We start from the raw sequence: 20,230 nt of genomic DNA, 5'->3' as shown, positions 1-20,230 counted from the left end.
CCAAATGTGTGATAAGGCCTTTTCTTCTCTGCTCCGGAACCAGGTTGTCCCCTGTCCCCACCCTAGGGAAGAGGCAGGAGGGTAGGGCTCTAGAAGGCACGGGGTCCTAAGTGCTGGTGGGGTCTCTGCTGCCCCAAAGGCCGTCGCTGACGCACCTGCTTCCCCGGGGCAGAAAAAAAAGCACCTCGCACATGAGCCAACGGTTGAGACGTTTAGACCGTGAGATCGACTTTATTAGGCGGCGTAAATGCAGGCACATTACAGGTGCTCAGAGTCTAAGGCTCGAGTTTTAGAATCGAGTGTCGATTCTCTCCTTACCAGCCTCGCGCGTCGCCTCAGACTTGCAGGTGCCAGCCTGTGAGAGGCTAAAATGAGAGGCACCATCTGACTGGTGTGAGGCACGGCCCTGGGCCTCTCCCTCCTTCCGGTCACAGCCGCACAGCCAGCGCGTCTCCTGGGACCCGTTAGGACGCATGTGTGCGCGCAGCGGCTCGATAGGCCGCCACCTCGCTGGCTGGTCACCAGAGCCGTTTTCTTCCAGGCGTTCAGGGGGTGCAACATGGTTTCCAGGTGCCATGAAAGGGTCTAGAATTCCAGGACGCTGCTCAGCTGCTGAAAGGACATGACGCCACCGAGGAGCAGGAGGGCGGCGAGGTGCAATGAATTGTCGTGGTCGTCCGAAGCGTGAGAAAAAGAGTTTAAAAGGTTCTAAGCTTTCCCCCCCAGTTCCATGCAACCGTCCTGCGCCCTTCACGTTCTTCACAGGCACAGAGATGGGGCTGCAAAGAGCACCGGGCTGGGCGAGGGGAGGCAGGAGAGGCCCCAGCCGGGGCAGGGGGGCCGCTGTGCGGGCAAGGGGACGAAGGCCCATCTCCCCCGGCGGAGGGCTTGCAACACCCGGTAACTCCGGGCGACCACGGGAGCGCTTGGCTCTGGAGCAAGGCGTAGGCAGAGTTCAGACTCTTCCTGGGGGCAGAGCGGGGCTGTGGGTACAGCCTGCGGCTGGGGGGCTCAGGCCGGGCCGATCAGGGCCCAGGAGAGGTAAGGGCGCTTGGGGCCTGTGGGTCAAGCATCAAGTAGGCCAGACTGCTGTTCTGCAGAAAGAAGAAGCATGTACAGTGAGAAGGGGGCACGTCCAGAAGGAGGGCTTCACGCAAGCTCTAAACGGCTCAGAGAGAAGACTGGGTCCCCGGAGAGGAAAGAGAGGTCACCGCCTTGCTCGGCCCCATCGGCCCTTACCCGGCCCCACGGTGCTGTTTCACCCGAGCAGGCCTGCATATCTACCCTGCTCACAAAGCGGAGCTTTGGACCCCAGGGGTCACGCCTGCATTTTTCTGGCTTCCTCCTTCCCTCCCCCAAAGACGCCTGCAGCTCGGGGCTGGTCTGCCAGCTGTCTGAGAAGACTCTGTCTCCCGGGCGTTGCCAGAGAGCCCCCTACCCCAGCCCCGTTCCCAAGGGTTCACCTCAAATAAGGGAGTCACACGGGTAGAAAGAGGTGGACAGGCTCCCGTAGTTTAAAGTCAGGGTGCGAGGGCTGGGGTCGTCTGGGACAATGACCCCTGAGTTCAGAGTCAGGACCGGGCATTTTCGCTCTGCTCTATCATTTCCAAGCAATTTTTATGATTCTGGAAAGTTGCTTATCCTCTCTGAGCCTCACTCTCTCGGTGTTTGATCTAAGGGTGTTGGTCCAACCGTTCTTAAAACCTCTCTTGCTCTCACATCAATAGGTAGACGGTTTGGGATTTATCAATAATCAGTATCGTTATTGTTTCTATTTACGGCTGGAAGGCCTCACTCGTGTCCCTGGAAGAAAGCGTAAAGTGGGGGAGCGGCGTGGCAGCCGGGGTCTCACCCCCAGAGGGAGCCCCCCTGTCCTCCCCTCCCGCCACGCTGGCCCATCCACCCAGGACTGACCTTCACAGACCACAGCCACATCCTCTCTGTGGTTACAGTTGTGGTAGCCCCAGGACCTGTGCAGGCACTGCTCCAGGGACGGCTCCTTCCCCGAGCAGTTGACGTCGTCCAGCCAGATGCGGCCGACCCCGGGGCCGAACCTTCTCCGGACTTTGACAGGTGGAGACAGGGGCTGCCCGCAGCCCAGCTGCCTGCACACCACCCGGTCTGCTTCTTGTCCCCAGCCGTCGTCGCAGACAGAGCCCCACTCGCCCTTGTGCAGCACCTCCAGCCTCCCCTCACAGTGGCTGCGTCCTCCTACCAGCTTCAAGCCAAAGGGATCTGCAGGTGCGGGGGGGACAGGGGGGTGGGCGGGAGGCAGGGAGGATGATGGGTAAGCTCCTCTGAGCCGGCACTCAGATCCCATCAGCACCTGAGACTCTCCACCCGGCTTCCAAGCGTACATCCCCTTCTCTGGACCTGACCTTGCGGCCCCGGTCCCTTTCCTTCACCAGGATTTCCCACCGCCCCATCTAGTTTATTAAAATGTGACGTTAGTAGGGGCACCTGGGTGGCTCAGTCAGTTAAGCCTCTGACTTTGCCTCAAATCACGGTCTCAAGGTTCGTGGGTTTGAGCCCCGCGTCGGGCTCACTGTGGTCAGGGCAGAGCCTGCTTCGGATCTTCCGTCCCCCACTTTCGCTCTGTCTCTCTCTCAAAAATACACATTTTTTAAAAACGTGAAAAAATCTAACGTCACTAAATGACTTTCCACTAGTTTTTTAAAAATTGAAGAGCTCAACAATACCTGGAATGGTGTGCCTGTTCCTAGTAAATAGAATTCAATATAATAATAGTTCATGTGAATATAGTGTTTAAGATGGCTTAAAGCAGCTCCGTATACAAGGGCACATATTATTGTCTCCATTTTAAATTTTTTAATGTTTTATTTATTTTTGAGAGAGAGACAGAGACAGAGCATGAACAGGGGAGGAGCAGAGAGAGCGGGAGACGCAGAATTTGACCGCTCCAGGCCCCAAGCCATCAGCACAGACCTGAACACGGGGCTCCAGTTCAAGAACCGTGAGATCGTAACCTGAGCCGAAGCTGGACGCTTAACCGACTGAGCCACCCAGACTCTCCAATTGTCTCCATTTTAAAAACAAGAGAATTGATGGGCAGCAAAGCTAAGTAAATTTGTCACCGTCATCTGATGGATGACGGGTTCTCCGTGAGCCTTGGTGAAAGCGAATCCGATTGACCTAAATTCATGACTGAACCTGCCTCTGGACTCATAGGCATTACCTTCACATTCGACCCACACGTCCTCATTGTGGGTACAGTTGTGTTCCCAAACTTCAGAAAGGCAATCTTGAAGGTTCACTTCTTGTCCTGAGCATGACGCCTTTCCCTGCCAGATGGCCCCTTGGCCCTGGGTCGCTTTGTTGCAGCCTCTCCGGGTCAGGGTGGCCCGTCCACACCCCAGCTGCCGGCACACCACCTTGGCGGCTGCAAAGCTCCAGCCTGCTTGGCACACAGAGCTCCACTCCCCTTGGAACTTCACCTCCACTCGGCCCTGGCAGCGCCTGGGGCCATCGGCCAGCCTCACACTCTCCGGCCCTGTGGGGAAGCAAAGAGCAGGTGTCTGCTTACCCAACAACACGATCCTCCCAGAATAGAGCCCCACGGACACGTCCCTCTGCTCTTGGCGCTTGGTATGATGCATCTAGAGTGCTCAGCGTTGCCTCGTGGGTGCTTGTGGAAAGGATGGACAAGTGAGTCGATGGAGTGAATGTCATTTTTCAGTTCCGAGTGAGTTAATTATTTCTGTAACGTTTTTAGTTTTTCAAGTTATTTTCATGTTCGTATTCTCATTTGTTCCTCCCAAGAGGCAAGCGGAGGCGTTGTGTAGATTTTTACAAAATAAATGCAATAGTCACCTACACATTGTGTCCAAGACCAAAAGCGTTTGGGTTTGTTTTCAGCGTTTATCACCCAAGTATCGTGGGTTAGCGCTCCTGACCCTCCACCTCTCCAAGAAATAAGAATGAGATTCCAGCGTCAGGCAGCCTGAGTGGTTGTGTCCCTGGTTACAGTCTGCAGGGTGACAAAGAGAGGACACGGAGCAACCTAACCCTAACCGCCACCAAACCACAGTCTAATGGGGGGGAAATGCACACAGAGAGGGGACTGTTAGCACACAGGAAGCAAGTGTGTGGAGAGGGCGAAGAAATACGGCAACTATACATACATACACCAGGCTTGTGTGGGTTTCCAGGGAACGGCTCTCGTCCACGCTCCAGATAGTGGACTCCTTGAGAGCTGGAAGAGCATGCATCATACTTTGCTTTTTTTCTAATGTTTATTTATTTCTGAGACAGAGAGAGACAGAGCATGAGCGGGGGAGGAGCAGAGAGCGAGCGCGAGACACAGAATCCGAAGCAGGCTCCAGGCTCTGAGCCATCAGCACTCCAGAAGGAATCAAACTGCACCCTGCAGATGCGGGGTCCCTCTCTAGTAAAGAGGTTAGAGGCTAGTGGCTGCCCCTCTCTCGCGAAGCCTCTACCGTCAAGACAAAGAAGACGGATGGGGTAATATCTAAAGAGCTGATAGTCCACGACCAACTCCCTAGAGTCTGGAGCATCAGTCTTCCTCTTGAGAGACCCATTCCCCTCGTATGTTGCCCAAGGACCCTCATTCGAGAGGCCGGTGGAGGCTGAAATCCAGCCCGCCTGCTGCCGGTCGAGCCACAGGCCGCATACAAGTTGACACATTTCTAGTTCAAAGGAGCCATGCAGGCTGACACAGGGGCCCGCCAGTGGTAGAGCCCAGCAGGGCAAGAGGAAGCTCCTCACCCAGATATGCCCGCGAGGAGGTGAGGTGCTTTCCGAGCTCCAAACAAGGCCATCTGCTGCTTGAAGGTGCCCAAGAGTCTTGGGCCACAAGAGGCCAAGTGGGAGGGAATCCCCTTTCGGGAAATGCCACCCGAATCCCTCCCAGGTTCTGGAGGTGGGAAGCCATCCACATAAGACTGAGTGGGCGGACTGAGAAACCGGGAAGGAAATCTGCCAGGGCTGTATCGAATAGAGCCTCTCTCCATGCCCCAGGAAGCTTCAAATTTTCCATCTCTGGAGCTTGGAGCCCCCCACCCCCCCGCCTCTCAAGGACCTCAAAAAGTCTTACCTAAAATGCCAGGTCCAGTGTAAATGGCTGGGGAGAGAAGAAGGAAGTTGAGTGAGATCATACAGTCCATTTCCAAGGCTTTGTTCAAACAACACGACTGTCTAGAAATTTTTTGCTAGACTTTGTGGGGCAGCTAAAGTGTGGGTACAGAGCCTCCAGACTCGGTCCTGTGGGGACCTTCCCCTGCAAGGACACACGGACAGTGGCTGGGAACCACAAAGACCGGTCTGCCACAGCCCATCATGTTCCCCGAACACGCAACGTTGGCTCTGCCCCAGGGGTGTTGTGCAGCCTCTGGGCTCCACAGGAAGAGGTGTCAGAGGTCCCCGGAATGGGCTCTGGTGCAGAAGGCAGCGACACCACCACGGCAGCTCAGAGTGGGGGAAAGGGGAGGGATCGTCTACGTTCACTGGCGCTGCATTGGGACCACAGCCAGTGTACTGTTTCTGTAAAGGGCCAGATCACAAATAACCTGGGCTTTGTAGCCACACGGTCTCTGTCACCACTACTCAACTTTGTCACTGTAGCATGAGAGTTGCCATGTGTCCGAACGAGCACAAAGAGCATGGCCATGTTGCAACCAACCTTTGTTCATAGACTCTGAGATTCAGACTTCGGTGCACAAAATATCATTCTCCTTTGGATTTTTTTCCCCACCGTTGAAAAATGTAAACACCATCCTTAGCTTGGAGGCTGTTTGCTGGCCCCCAGGGGGCTCAACAGGTCGGAAAGCAGCTCTGTATTTGCTTCCCAATCCCCAGCCTTAAGCACCGGCACGTCTTAGGACATCATAGTTTCTTCCCGCAGGACCTCTGGGTGGCCGGGATCCTCCACGCATTGGGCTCCCTTCTAATGCTGCCAAGAGTCCTGAACCTTGTGTCCACCTGTGGTCCCCGAGTGGTCCCCAAGGCCCTAGGCATTCTGCAGTGCAGAACAGTTTTTCCCTCCCCACATCTTGTGGAATGTTTGTGAAGGAGCTAATACTTTGGTCTAGAGCCTTTCAGGCAGATTCAAGAATTTCATTGGCTTGTTCTGGACTATTTGCCAAGTAGTTTCTTAACAACCCTAAGCCCTTGGCCTTCAGGATGTAGCCGCTTGTCCGCAGCTGTCTAAAACTCCAGATCATCGATGCGGGGCTAGAACCCACAAACCGTGAGATCATGACCTGAGCTGAAGTCGGACACTTAATCAATTGAGCCACCCAGGCGCCCCTGTACTTTTTTTTTTTTTTTTAGCACCAAAACCCGGGAACCATACATCGTACTTCACCAGCTCTTTTCTTCCCCATACCTCCCGCCAAGCTCCAGACACAGGTTATACTCTTGATCCAACATTTAGTGGTGGATGGATCTGTGCGTGCTCGTGTGTGTGTGTGTGTGTGCGCGCGTGCACGCACGTGCACAAAGGGGAGAAGCAGCCCTTCACGTAGGCTGAAACTAAGGTGAATGCGGTACCTCAACCAAAGAGCACGGGCAATACTAAGTGAGGGTAGTGTTCACCTGCAGGGCCCACGATCAGGAAGAGGTGAGACAGGAAGGGTGAGGAGCCAGTTAGCCGCGTGTCGAGTCCACAGTGGGCTCAGACAGGTGAACTGGCCTGAGGGGCTGTGGGACTCACTCTCGCACACGGCTCCCGCATCCTCAAGATGGGAGCATCCAATTGCATCTTCCTTCTCACACTGAGACAGGCTTTCTTCAGTCCCATTGCATCTGAACAGGTGGATGAAGACTTTTTGGTCCTTTGGTGTCACTGGTCCATACACAGTGCCACTCATGGTCTTCCTGGCCGCTCCACAGCCCAGCTCCCGGCACAGCACGGCCACAGAGCTCATGTTCCAGTAGTCATCACACACGGTGACCCACTCGTCATCCTGCTGCACCTCCACACGACCTTCACAGCGGTGGTCACCTCCCACTAGCCGCACTCTGGACAAAGACCCTGCAAAGGAACGGGAGCCTGGCTGGGCATCCGGAGGAGCCCGGAGAGGATGCAGGCATCTCAGGAAACTTCCATCACTGACAGAGGGTGTTTGGAAAGCTGGAAGATGGGAAAGGAGGGTTCAAAAGGGAAGGGGCGGGGGAGAGGAGCTTCAGGACCTCATCCCTAAGCTCTGATTCTGCTCCCTTTTAATTTACCCTGCCAAGAAACTCCACGGCAAGACACCTACAAACACATGCTCACGTGGCCAGACGGTGGAAGCCCCAGGTCAGAACACAAACGTAGAGGTGTTCCCTGTTGCATTCTTTCTTCTTGACCCTGTCCTTCCCCATGGCCACCAGATGAGGCAGGATGTTTAGATATAATTTGGGCTGAACAACCTGACTATCTCTCTCTCCCAATATCAACGATCTCCCCTACCTTGCTGCTCCCTATGACATCTTCCCATGTCTGAGAACACAGCTCAGAAGAATGCAGAGAGAAGTAGGCAAGGGGCCAAGCCTTTGCATATCTGAGCCTCGGTCATTAGTCCAGAGGGTTCCAGCAGCCGGGGTAGGAGGCAGCCTCCCCAGAGCCTCCAGATAATTTCTGAGGAATCCAGAACCTGTTTCTGCTTCCCGGCTACAACTCTGAGGGTGGAAAAGAATAACTGAAATCCTCTCCCTCTTCCAGCAAGACATAGACATAGAGTGATGGCTGTGGGGAGGACAGAGACGAGCTCATCAGGCAACACACTTTTATTGAGCACATACTATGTTCATGAACTCAAAGAACAGTGGCCAACAAGACTGTCCACACTGCTGTCCTCAAGGACATTATATTTAAGACATCTGAGGCAACCCCAGCGGGTCTCCTGCAGCCTCCGAGTGACAACGTGGCACAGAAAAGCTGAGTCAGCCTTGCTTCCACGGGATGGGGCGGTTGACCTAGAGAGGTCTGGGGCACCTGGCGGGACCGCACGTGCCTGCTGGTCTGTGACCAACCAGGATGCGAGCATTGTCGCCTATGACCACGTGGGACACGTGGGTGACTCAGGCACCTGCAGGAATGGAATATGACCTCGAAGGAGCAGATCTCCCACTGCCTCTGTGGCACACAAATCCTCTAGAACCTGCATTCAACCCCAGAAGACATGGCTGAGTGGGAAAGCTCTGAGCTGGCTGACTTCAAAGTGCTTTGGAAGTTGACCTTTGGTTTGCTCATTTGCTTTTGTGTCTCTCCTTTTCCTCCATGTGTCTTTTGAGGGAAGCAATGTGAGGCATGGAGGCTAGAGACAGAGATTTAAATGTAACTACAAAACAACTAAGCAAGGTTTTCATTTTTGCACACCTAAGTTTGCAGCCTACAAATAAAGGTAACCCTAGAGGAGTCACCCAGAAACAGCATTTCATTGCAAGATTAGCGTTTAGACAGGCATTATTGTGTCCTCCGGGATGCTGGCTGCACACATTATCTGATTCTGAATTGTAAAATTCTGGCTCTAAGTGAGTTTTCCTTTCCACAGAAAGGAGGCATAAAACACCTCCTAGGAAAGAAGAAATATGTAAGAAAGAAACAGCGTTAGTGTCCAAGAAACCCAACTGCGAAGAGATCTGAAAGCCAGGGAGAAGGGCTGGGGGACCATCGAGGCAGCTGCATCCCCGGCAGTGTCCTCGACCTACTGTGTTGGCTGATGGCTCCAGAGCAGAACCCTGGGGTGGAGGGGGAGCGTCCCAGGCCATGGAAAGCTGGAGAGCAGTGGTCCCTGTGCCAGCAGCAAGAACAGCCCTGGAAGCCACAGGAAAAGGCCCGTGTAATCTGAGCGTCAGGCTGAGAACCCCAGGCAGCACTCCAGAAGGAATCGAACTGCACCCTGCAGGTGCGGGGCCCCTCTCTAGTAAAGAGGCTAGAGGCTAGTGGCTGCCCCTCTCTCGCGAAGCCTCTACCGTCAAGACAAAGAAGACGGATGGGGTAATATCTAAGGAGCTGATAGTCCACGACCAACCCCTAGAGTCTGGAGCATCAGTCTTCCTCTTGAGAGACCCATTCCCCTCGTATGTTGCCCAAGGACCCTCACTCGAGGGGCCGGTGGAGGCTGAAATCCAGCCCGCCTGCTGCCGGTCGAGCCACAGGCCGCATACAAGTTGACGCATTTCTAGTTCAAAGGAGCCATGCAGGCTGACACAGGGTCCCGCCAGTGGTAGAGCCCAGCAGGGCAAGAGGAAGCTCCTCACCCAGATATGCCCGCGAGGAGGTGAGATGCTTTCCGAGCCCCAAACAAAGCCATCTGCTGCTTGGAGGTGCCCAAGAGTCTTGGGCCACAGAGGCCAAGTGGGAGGGAATCCCCTTTCGGGAAATGCCACCCGAATCCCTCCCAGGTTCTGGAGGTGGGAAGCCATCCACATAAGACTGAGTGGGCGGACTGAGAAACCGGGAAGGAAATCTACCAGGGCTGTATCGAATAGAGCCTCTCTCCATGCCCCAGGAAGCTTCAAATTTTCCATCTCTGGAGCTTGGAGCCCCCCCCCACTCTCAAGGGGTCCCCCCTTGCCTTTTGAGGTCCCCCCCTGCCTCTCAAGGACCTCAAAAAGTCTTACCTAAAATGCCAGGTCCAGTGTAAATGGCTGGGGAGAGAAGAAGGAAGTTGAGTGAGATCATACAGTCCATTTCCAAGGCTTTGTTCAAACAACACGACTGTCTAGAAATTTTTTGCTAGACTTTGTGGGGCAGCTAAAGTGTGGGTACAGAGCCTCCAGACTCGGTCCTGTGGGGACCTTCCCCTGCAAGGACACACGGACAGTGGCTGGGAACCACAAAGACCGGTCTGCCACAGCCCATCATGTTCCCCGAACACGCAACGTTGGCTCTGCCCCAGGGGTGTTGTGCAGCCTCTGGGCTCCACAGGAAGAGGTGTCAGAGGTCCCCGGAACGGGCTCTGGTGCAGAAGGCAGCGACACCACCACGGCAGCTCAGAGCGGGGGAAAGGGGAGGGATCGTCTACGTTCACTGGCGCTGCATTGGGACCACAGCCAGTGTACTGTTTCTGTAAAGGGCCAGATCACAAATAACCTGGGCTTTGTAGCCACACGGTCTCTGTCACCACTACTCAACTTTGTCACTGTAGCGTGAGAGTTGCCATGTGTCCAAATGAGCACAAAGAGCATGGCCATGTTGCAACCAACCTTTGTTCATAGACTCTGAGATTCAGACTTCGGTGCACAAAATATCATTCTCCTTTGGATATTTTTCCCCACCGTTGAAAAATGTAAACACCATCCTTAGCTTGGAGGCTGTTTGCTGGCCCCCGGGGGCTCAACAGGTCGGAAAGCAGCTCTGTATTTGCTTCCCAATCCCCAGCCTTAAGCACCGGCACGTCTTAGGACATCATAGTTTCTTCCCGCAGGACCTCTGGGTGGCCGGGATCCTCCACGCATTGGGCTCCCTTCTAATGCTGCCAAGAGTCCTGAACCTTGTGTCCACCTGTGGTCCCCGAGTGGTCCCCAAGGCCCTAGGCATTCTGCAGTGCAGAACAGTTTTTCCCTCCCCACATCTTGTGGAATGTTTGTGAAGGAGCTAATACTTTGGTCTAGAGCCTTTCAGGCAGATTCAAGAATTTCATTGGCTTGTTCTGGACTATATGCCAAGTAGTTTCTTAACAACCCTAAGCCCTTGGCCTTCAGGATGTGGCCGCTTGTCCGCAGCTGTCTAAAACTCCAGATCGTATCACACGTAACCCCCCACATCTCCAGTAAAGAGCACGAAGCATGTGCACACGGAGAGGAAACTGAGCGTGTCGACCCTGACATGCAGGTGTGAAAGTGACAGAGCCCAAGAGTGACTTGAAAACACTGGGGCAGAGTAGATGACTGCGGGGGACCGGACCGGAGAGGCTTCACCAAGGAGGTGGGACCGAAGGAAAGTCGGGAAGACAGGGTAGGATGCGTGTGATGGGCTGGCCCGCTCTTGGGTGATACAGGGGACACACTGGAGTTTAGGAGAGTGGCCAGCATCCTGCACAGAGCACATCGTTGCCTGGTTGAGAGCCCAGTGCAAGCTCCAGTGATGCACCAGAACATCAAGACAATACAAAGTGGGTAAGATTGGGATGCCTGGTGGCTCAGGCAGTTGGGCGTCCAACTCATGATTTCAGCTTAGGTCATGATCTCGCGGCTCATGAGTCTGAGCCCTGCATCTGAGTAGAGGCTGCTTGGGATCCCCTCTCTCTCTCCCTCTCTCTCTCCATCTCTCCCTCTCTCTCTCCAAATGAATAAATAAAACTTAAAAATGGCTGTGATTAGTTAGGGGAGGGACCTAGTAGGCATTGTTGGATGCCCCAAGCTTCTTAATTCGTGAAAAGTCTCCCACAGGCCTCTAGAGAACATAATATTCTCCTCATTCCATAGATGAAAACAAGATTCCAGAGAGAGAAGGTAACTGAACAATTCAGACAGCCAAGAAATCAAAGGACGAGAATTGAAACTCGGGTCCCTTTGACTCCAAAATCCCATATACTGTGAATGAATCTGGATGATAAGAAACTGGGAAACCCCGCATGAAACACTTTTTGGAGGAAACTGGACAGCGTGGCCTGTGGAAGGTGTTTGCCTGTGGTTCTACTTCCTTTTCTTCCCCCACCTGCTGCTACGCATGGTTCACTTGTCTTTTTCAAAAAAAAGAGTACCTTTGGGGAAATTTATGCAACAGGGGAAATGATAGACTGTTATAAATTTGTCAGGGCAAATAGAAAGTAATAGGAAAAAAAATAAAACCTCTGGGGATCACAGTGGATTCTAAATTGGGTGTGCACTGAGTGGCTTTGGGTTTAGAACACTGTTGGACACAGAAGGGGCAGGAGAGCAGAAGTCACTCCTTGAGAGGGAGTGGGACCAGCTGGGCAGGGGGTTCTGGGGGGGTCTGAAGCCTCAGCCAGCAGGGCCCGAGATACTCACCAAGGATTAGGGAGAAGAGTAGCGCCATGAGCCAGGCGATGGGAGAGGCTGAGCTGGAATCCAAGGCCGCGAGGAGGCCCCAGGGCAGCAACGGAGAGTTCTGGGCACAAGTGCACCGTGGGACAGAGGTCCTGTCTGCAGCAAGAGCATTATCAGGTGACCAGAAGCCAATGGGCTCAGGGGGCAGAGCTGGTGGAGCCGGGCTTGCTGAGCTCAGCGTATCCCCAGAGGAAGGGAGGTGGCCGGAACTGGCAGAAAGATAGCGAAAACAGAAGGAAACTACAAAACCCCCAAGCTGCCCTGACTTGGTTCTGCTCTAATCTCAGCTCCAACCACCTCTGCTTCAGACCTTTCACTGTGTAACCACGGCAATCAGTTCCCGCGAGGGCAGGCGGGGACCAAGAGTAGGGCCATTTCACCTGCTAAGATCAGGCAACCCTTGACCTCCATGTGGGGTTCGTGGGAGGGACAGACCAACTTTGATTCCTTCGCCCCAGATGGAAGCACCAGGAGAATAGAGAAGGAGAGTAGAGTGAATCCAGACTTGCCCTTGGAGGCGCCACGATTCAGAGTCAAGGCGTCAATCTCTGCAGCCGAGGTTCCTTTTCCTTCAAGCCAGCCATTCCGGCACAGAGCAGAGGGCTTAGTACACGGATCTGCTCTTCTCTACCTGTCCTGGTTCATGCCCATCTTTGGAAGCCGAGCAAAAAAGAGGTCATGAAATCAAGTCACTCCTAAGACCAGGATGTGATAGACAGCAGTTGAGTAGCAAGATCCCTGGTCTCCCCAGCCTCCCGCCTTGCTATCGAGCACAGCCGCACGTCCAGAGCTGTTCAACGCTGGACTATGGAGCGCTCAGCTGAGTAGGCCGGCGTCACTCCTGCTGCTGCTTCTCTGAAATGTCCACGTCACTCTGCACAAAGCTTGGCTCCTTTGGGCTTTGCTCTTTAATCCTGTGTTTCGTCGCTTGGTTATCACTGTATCCGGTAAAGAGCTCTGAGTAGCGAGAGAGCTGGATGAGTGTGACGGGCTCAGGAAAGACACTGATGCGGGACACGGTCGTGCAGCTGCGACAGGGTCTGCGAACAGCTGAGGGAGCAAAGTATATGGCACTTCGGGAGCACAGTGGAGGCCATGGTCACTTGCACTTGGGGCTAATCAAGGACTTCACAGGGGGGATGACTCTTGGGCAGGAGGTGAGGGGCAAGGGGGCCGGAGAACCGGAGTGGGAAAGGCTTTGCTCTGCATGTGTGGACAGAACAGAATCATCTACCAGAGCGACGCAGGCTGGTCTGGAAGGGCTGGGTCTCAGCCCGCCTGGCGGTCGGGCGCCAGGGATACTGGTGTTGAAAGTTACACGTGGTGGAGGGTCTATCACAAATGGGTCCGTAAATGCTAATTACTCACACCCTCACTCTCCAAATCTTGAAATGATGCAGTAGCAGACCCAGAATGCAGAAAAGCCTCAAAGCATCAGCTTTCCTGTTGACGACCCTCCGTCAGGTTGCGACCGGGATCCAAGACCCTGTGCATCTATCTTCACCTTTGGGAGGCAGACCTGCCCTACAGAGTTTATGCTTGGAGAAGAAAAGACCTGCTGTGGCCCATGAGCCCACCAACCAGCAAGGAGCTCAGGCCTCCGGGCTCAGAGATATTTCTCCCCCATCGTGTGGGACATCGGGTGAAAGAGAAGGGAGGAAAAATAAAGACGAAAGCTTTCCTGCCAACATATTTTACTAGCAGAGTCAGGAACGTGAAGAAAGGAAAGGAAGGCTATCGCCCCAAGGATGCAAAGAGCCGCCCTGTGATGTGATGCATGTGGCACTCATGTTTTGACTGCCCCGTCAGGCGCCACAGGAAGTGTGGCCCCAGGGAGGCTCCGGTCCAGAGGGAGCCGGCGAGGGCTGTTGAGCAAGGGGAGGGCTACAAGAGGTAACTAATTACAGGGTCTATAAGGCTTTGCTCTTTGAGTGTTGGTGGCATAAGGTAATTCTCAGATTTCTGGAAGGGAAAAATGTGACAGAGGGTGAAAATATCGATAAGTGTCAGCACCTGTTGGAGAGTGAAGGACGGCACGTCAGTCACAGTGCCTTGGGTGTATCATGGGGGGATACGTCACTTCTGGGGAACCAGGGAGGCTGGACCGGACAGGGGCCTCTGAGAAGTGGTCAGAGCTGAAACCATCACAAAGAGGAAGGAGACCCACATGAGGGCGAGCACTGTTTTCAGCATGTGGCTGGACACCTGCATCTGTGAGAGGCAGCCTGTGCCCGGCCGCGAGGCCCTCTCTGCAGTCAGAGGGTGGGGGTGAGGGTGTGGGCCTAACAGATCTGGACTTGGAGGTTAATCGGGAAGGCACGCTGGGAGGTGACCATGCCGGGGCTCGGGCCAACAGAGCGACCCAAATGTCTTGCAAGATGCAGAGGAGGCCGGGAAATGGGCTGAGAAAAAGTGAGAACAGGAAGGAGCCGTGGCAAAAGGGATGTCTCTGAGGAAGGCCAGGGAAGGCCAGTGTTGGGAAGTTCATGGGATGGGAAGGCACTGGAGACTTGGAATGAAGCTTTTAGGGTCTTAGAGGAGAAGCAGACCTGGGCAACGATGAAACCCGAGCCACAGGACTGGGTGGCAGCGAAGGTGGGAGTTTCGGAGATTGAGGAAAGGTTAGCAGTAAGAGGCTCATCCAGATGGGAACGATGGGCTGGGGCGCAGGGGGTGGGGAGGCCCAAAGCTGTGTGGACGTAGATTGTCGTCTGGAGGACATCCATCCACGACACGCCTCAGAACACAGAAGATGCTCTCCGGGGACGCCATCAAAGGGTGAGCCTCCTGTTCTGCTGGTTTAGCATCAAGGCGAAAGCCCCTCTATGAGTAACGAGCGTGCCCATTACTAGCAGTCTCTGCGAGAGCAGGAAATCGCCTGCCTTGTTCCTCCTCAGCAGCCCAGAGCTTGACACACAATAAGTGATTGTTGACTCTGACCAAATGAATGATTGCATTCCAGCGAACATCATGGAATCTTTAGAACCATCAGGAACCCCATGCCCTTCCCGTTATGTCCACGTGGCTGGGGGAGAGAGGCCATGGGGTCTCCAGGAGGAAAAACTGGCAGGACATAAGTACTCTGTCCACATGGAGTTTGTGTGATCAAAGGAAGATCTGAAGAGCTAATGAGGCACCAAGTCTATGGGAATCCACCACCATGATGATGGATACATTATTTTTCCAGGAGATTCATCCCACTTAGTCTTTGGAGGACAAGGCTTTCGTGTGCTCCCGTCTTATGTAGGTCTGGCTTCAGGACAGGTGAGACAGAGCCCACCGGTGAGGGTCACTGGGCTGTGCTTTCTGGGAGGAGAAGGTAAGGACTGGCATTCTGACATGGTTGTCAACATGACTGGGGTTGTCTTGGGCTGATTTTCTAAAAGTAATTGATCTAAAAAGCAGGATTGGGGTGGGTTCGGCTACTCTTCCCTGTAGACATCTGTAAACACCCATAAACACCACCACTGACCCCCTCTGTTCCTCTCACGTGTTTTTCTGCCTCCCTCCCAGCACAGTGTTCAGGATTGAGAAGGAACTCAAGACCAGGATGGAGGACTTGGGTTGATGAAGGGTAAGCACAGGCCTCTGGCATTAAGAGTAAAACTGGTCCGTGAGCTTCCCAAAGAGGTAACAAGACCTACATATGGAAACTGCAGGAAAATATATTTTTTCAACTCATCATGAAAAAAAATCTAAAGACAGAATGGATTGTTCTGGAGAACATGAACTATCCAAAACTGTAGGTGTCTAGTCACATGGCCTATTAATAGATATTCTGTTATTTATGGTTTGTTGATCATTATTTTTTTTAATTTTGTAATATTTTTTTACATATTTTTGAGAGACAGAGACAGAGCATGAGCAGGGGAGGGTCAGAGAGAGAGGGAGACACAGAATCCAAAGCAGGCTCCAGGCTCCCAGCTGTCAGCACAGAGCCCTACGCGGGGCTCGAACTCACAGACCGCGAGATCATGACCTGAGGCGAAGTTGGACGCTTGACCAACTGAGCCACCCAGGCACTCCTATGGTTTGTTAATCATTATTAATGATTGTTTGGTCACTAAGTCTCAGAGCTACAAAAACATTCTCATCAGCGTCAGGAAAAAGACCCCAAAAGTTTCTTTAAAAACTAGCAGCAACCTGTCAGTCTGGGGGCCCGTGTGCATGCTGAGAGACAGGCAGGGCACCTGGGCTGTGGCCTCCCTCAGGAGGACAGTGAAGCTGCGAGCTGTGGTGGCCTGAAAAGAGGCCTTCAGGCACCTGAAAAGAGAAATCCAAGAGAGAAGGACCAGGGGTGACAGTCAGAAGAGTGCGGTCACAGAGAGAAACCTTGTAAGCTGGGCTGTCCCATCTGTATCCTGCCTGACTATCCCTGTCCAGGTCCAGAAACCTGGTCCTGGCTGTCCCGATGTCCCTGATGTGCTGTCCGATGTCCCTGGTGTGCTCTGCCCTAGAACTTGAGCCAATGCTCTTCTCGACTTGCCTGGAACATCCTCACAAGAAGGCTGCACGGCATAGAGGTTAAAGCATGTGATTTGGAGGCAGGTGGACCTCAGTATCCTGTTAGTTCTTCAGATCTTCCTCTGACCACACAAACTCCATGTGGACAGAGTACTTATGTCCTGCCAGTTTTTCCTCCTGGAGGCCCCATGGCCTCTCTCCCCCAGCCCATACAAGGCAATGTGGACATAATAGGCAAGACGCGGTGTTCCTGATCATTCTAACTCAGTCAGTTAATAGCTACGTGACCTTGAGCAAGCCACTTTGGCCCTTTGCAAGTAGCTTCATTGTCTAGGATTTATATCTTTTTTGCTAGAACGATCAGTTTTCGTTTCTGCCTTTTATTGAACAAATATTTAGCTGATTTAATCTTAATCCGCTTTTGCGTTCCTCTTTTAAATGGGAAATAAAAAATGACAGCAAAGCAAGCAGCCGATGGGGTGACACCTCAGATAAGCACCGAGCAGGGAAGGCCGGTTCACTTCCTGGCACGAAGTAGCCTTAATTGGCTCTTTTCTGCCCCACAACTTGTTCCCTGAACATCTCCGATCCTAAACCTAGTTCCTATGAAAGACAGACATTCCCATGTTAAAAAGCCCCTTGTCTGGTAGCCCGAGAATAAATATTCCAGGACAGGGCCAGGGGAAGAGGGCAAGAGGAGTTGTCCAACGAGCCAGCCCTGGACCAGGAAGTGTCCCGGGGTTACTGGACGTCACCACACTCTGCTGCCTCCCCCCACCCCGCCCCGCCACCAAGGCCATTATGGCTCTGTAACAAGTCACATGCACAGTTTACTGTGCTTCCCACTTGGCTGTGGGGCTGCTGTACTGTCAGATGCCAATTCTTCCTCCCCCAGAAGATGAAGATCATCCTTCATCTGTGTGACCAAGAGAACTCTTTCTGCTCCATTCATGCCAGTTGTCTCCTCTCTGGGGTCTACGGATCCTCTTCTGAGAGTCCACACTATGCCCGGCCCATGAGATCTGGGTGGGGCGTCAGTTTGCTTTGTTTCTTACTCTCTAACTATTTTCTGGAGCACGTCACTTGTTCGCGAAAAGGGGGTGTGAATGAAATGAAGACTTGATGGTGTTCTGGGGGGGGGGGGGGGCTAAGAGCACGGGGAAGGAGAAGAAGGACCAGAAGAGCAGACTGCAGACATGCTCTGTCACCACCCTCTCTCAGAGCGGGTAATACAATATTATTTAATTTTGAACAACAGTGGTGAGAGTGGGCATCCCTGTCGTGTTCCTGACCTTGGGGGAAAAGCTCTCAGTTTTTCCCCATTGAGGACGATATTAGCGGTGGGCTTTTCATAAATGGCTTTTATGATGTTTGAGTATGTTCCTTCTACCCCAACTTTCTTGAGGGTTTTTACCAAGAAAGGATGCTGTATTTTGTCAAATGCTTTCTCTGCATCCATTGAAAGATCATATGGTTCTTATGTTTTTTTTAATTAATGTGATGAAAAAGAAGAAAATCTTGCCATTTGCAGCAACGTGGATGGAACTAGAGTGTATTATACTAAGCGAAATAAGTTAGTCAGAGAAAGAAAAGTAACAAAAGATTTCACTCATATGTGGGATTTAAGAAACACAGCAGATGAACATGGGGGAAGGGAAGGAAAAAGAAGATAAAAACAGAGAGGGAGACAAGCCATAAGAGACTCTTACATACGGAGAAAACTGAGGGTTGATGGAGGGAGGTGGGTGGGGGGATGGGCTAAGTGGGTGATGGGCATTAAGGAGGACACTCGTTATGAGCACTGGGTGTCGTATGTAAGTGATGAATCACCGGGTTCTACTCTTAAAACCAATACTACTCTGTACGTTTATTAACTTGAATTTAAATAAATATATTTTTTAAAATGCATTTGGGGGAAAATCTTATTAATTTAACTAGAAATGTTCACTGATTATCTCTTGTGCCCCAAGCATGTTTGAGACTCTGGAAGGAGGAGGACAGGAGTTAGTGATGAGATAAAGATAAAAATTTATATAAAGATGTCAGTGCCATATAAAAAGGCAGCATATTTTGAATGCTACTGGATAAGCGTAACATTTCTAGGCTAACATTTTAAATTTATAGTTCCTACTATATTCTTGTAATTATTATGCTATTTATCCTCTCTATTTGGTAAATTAATTAATATTTTGATGAATAATTATTTAGAATCATATTAACAATCATTATAAGTAATATAAATTATAATTCATAACAGATTAATATTTTAAATAAATTGATAATTTAATATTAACTGTTGATACCTGAAAATATCAGTAAGTTGTGGAGTGCCTGGGTGGAGCAATCGGTTAAGCGTCCAACTTCGGCTCAGGTCATGATCTCACAGTTCGTGGATTTGAGCCCCGCGTTGGGCTCTGTGCTGACAGCTCAGAGCCTGGAGCCTGCTTTGGAGTCTGTGTGTGTCTCTTTCTCTGCTCCTCCTCTGCTTGTGCACTCTCTCTCTCTCTCTCTCTCTCAAAAATAAATAAACATTTAAAAATTAAAAAAAAGAAAATACCAGTAAGTTGTGAAAAATAAGTAAGTTGGGTAAAAACCCCCCATGTATAAATGGAGATAAGGGGAGTAAACTCTATGTAGATGTTTATTAATACAGGTAAACACAGACACAGACACAGATATCTTATATGTCATAGGGGCAGAACCCAGAGTCGGTTTCTTTGAGACCAAGAAGAGAGTCATTGGGAAGAATGAAGCTGTTTAAATGGAACTTATTTGATTTTTATTTTTTGTTGTGTGGGAGTAATGTACATTCTCTAATGTCTCTCATAGTTCCTCTGTAAGATCATTGGTAGTAATACGTCTTGCTCATAAATCTGACTTTTCATATGGTCACTGTTTGGACAGAGGCCCTAAGGTCTGGAAACATGAGTGTTGGAGTGTCCATTCAGGACATGTTCAAAGATTGTGAAACCAGATGACTGGAGTTTGTAAACAGCCCTGAAGTGTTGCTGGTCAAGTTGAATTAAAACCATTTCTAAACATCACCAAGATGGCAACATAGGAGGCTCCTGAATTTCTATTCTTGCAATAATGTGGATGGTACTAGAGTGTGTAGCTAGATGAGAGAAATCCAGAAATGAGTCTAGTGACTCCTACACATTGTACAAGTTAGAAAATACCCACACTAAAATGGGTAGGAAAGGTGAGACACACTCTCACCACAAACACCACCCATGGCACAGCACCCTTGTTCAGGGTGAACCTCCAACTTCCAGCTTCTCCTTGAGGAGTAATGGGTTTGGACCATACATCTAACACTCCAAATTCTAGGGCTTCTACCCAAGGGATGTGCCCCTGAATCACCGAGCTCTGAGAGACAATGGGGCTGGCATTCCTAAGACCTGCAGGACTATAGCAAACAGAGAGGCAGCTGCTAAATCGGTACACAAGCACCTTCTACTGCTATGTCCTCCCACCCCAGGCTCAGGGCAGAAGGAGGGGCAAAAAAATGCCACCTCTCCAACAAAGTTCAAGATCAGATGGCTTCAAAGGTGGATTCTACTAAACATTTAAAGAAGAGCTAATACCTATTCATCACAAACTATTCCAAAAAATAGAAGAGGGAAAGCTTCCAAATATGCTTTATGAGGTCAGCATTACCCTGATACCAAAACCAAAGACACTACCAAAAAAAAAAAAAGAAGAAGAAGAAGAAGAAGAAGAAGAAAGAAAAAAGAAAACTGCAGGCAAATATTCCTGATGGGCATAAATGCAAAAATCCTCAAAA

The 20,230-nt window shown here is 51.6% G+C and overlaps 1 protein-coding gene across 6 annotated transcripts; it reads right to left on the bottom strand.

The window, feature by feature from the left end:
- Nucleotides 1–203: 203 nt before the first annotated feature.
- On the bottom strand, nucleotides 204–12,116 carry CD5L (CD5 molecule like). 6 transcript variants are annotated; one of them, XM_043567751.1, is made up of 7 exons: nucleotides 11,941–12,107; nucleotides 9,589–9,615; nucleotides 6,692–7,012; nucleotides 5,075–5,101; nucleotides 3,197–3,511; nucleotides 1,915–2,235; nucleotides 204–1,094 (listed from the first exon to the last, which is right to left on the bottom strand). In XM_043567751.1, exons 1-7 carry the CDS (start codon nucleotides 11,966–11,968, stop codon nucleotides 1,066–1,068), a joined length of 1,068 nt encoding a protein of 355 aa, XP_043423686.1. In that variant the 5' UTR covers nucleotides 11,969–12,107; the 3' UTR covers nucleotides 204–1,065. The 6 variants fall into 6 exon arrangements, with proteins under 6 accessions (XP_043423686.1, XP_043423688.1, XP_043423689.1 ...); XM_043567750.1 differs by lacking the exon at nucleotides 204–1,094 and adding an exon at nucleotides 1,116–1,803 and having other exon boundaries at nucleotides 11,941–12,112; XM_043567753.1 differs by lacking the exon at nucleotides 5,075–5,101 and having other exon boundaries at nucleotides 6,671–7,012; nucleotides 11,941–12,110.
- Nucleotides 12,117–20,230: the final 8,114 nt, after the last annotated feature.

This window comes from Prionailurus bengalensis, chromosome E4 (genome assembly GCF_016509475.1).
Source record: "Prionailurus bengalensis isolate Pbe53 chromosome E4, Fcat_Pben_1.1_paternal_pri, whole genome shotgun sequence".
Classification (NCBI taxonomy): Eukaryota; Metazoa; Chordata; class Mammalia; order Carnivora; family Felidae; genus Prionailurus; species Prionailurus bengalensis.
Note: the sequence above shows the minus strand (reverse complement) of the source record. Positions and strands in the feature narration are given on the sequence as shown.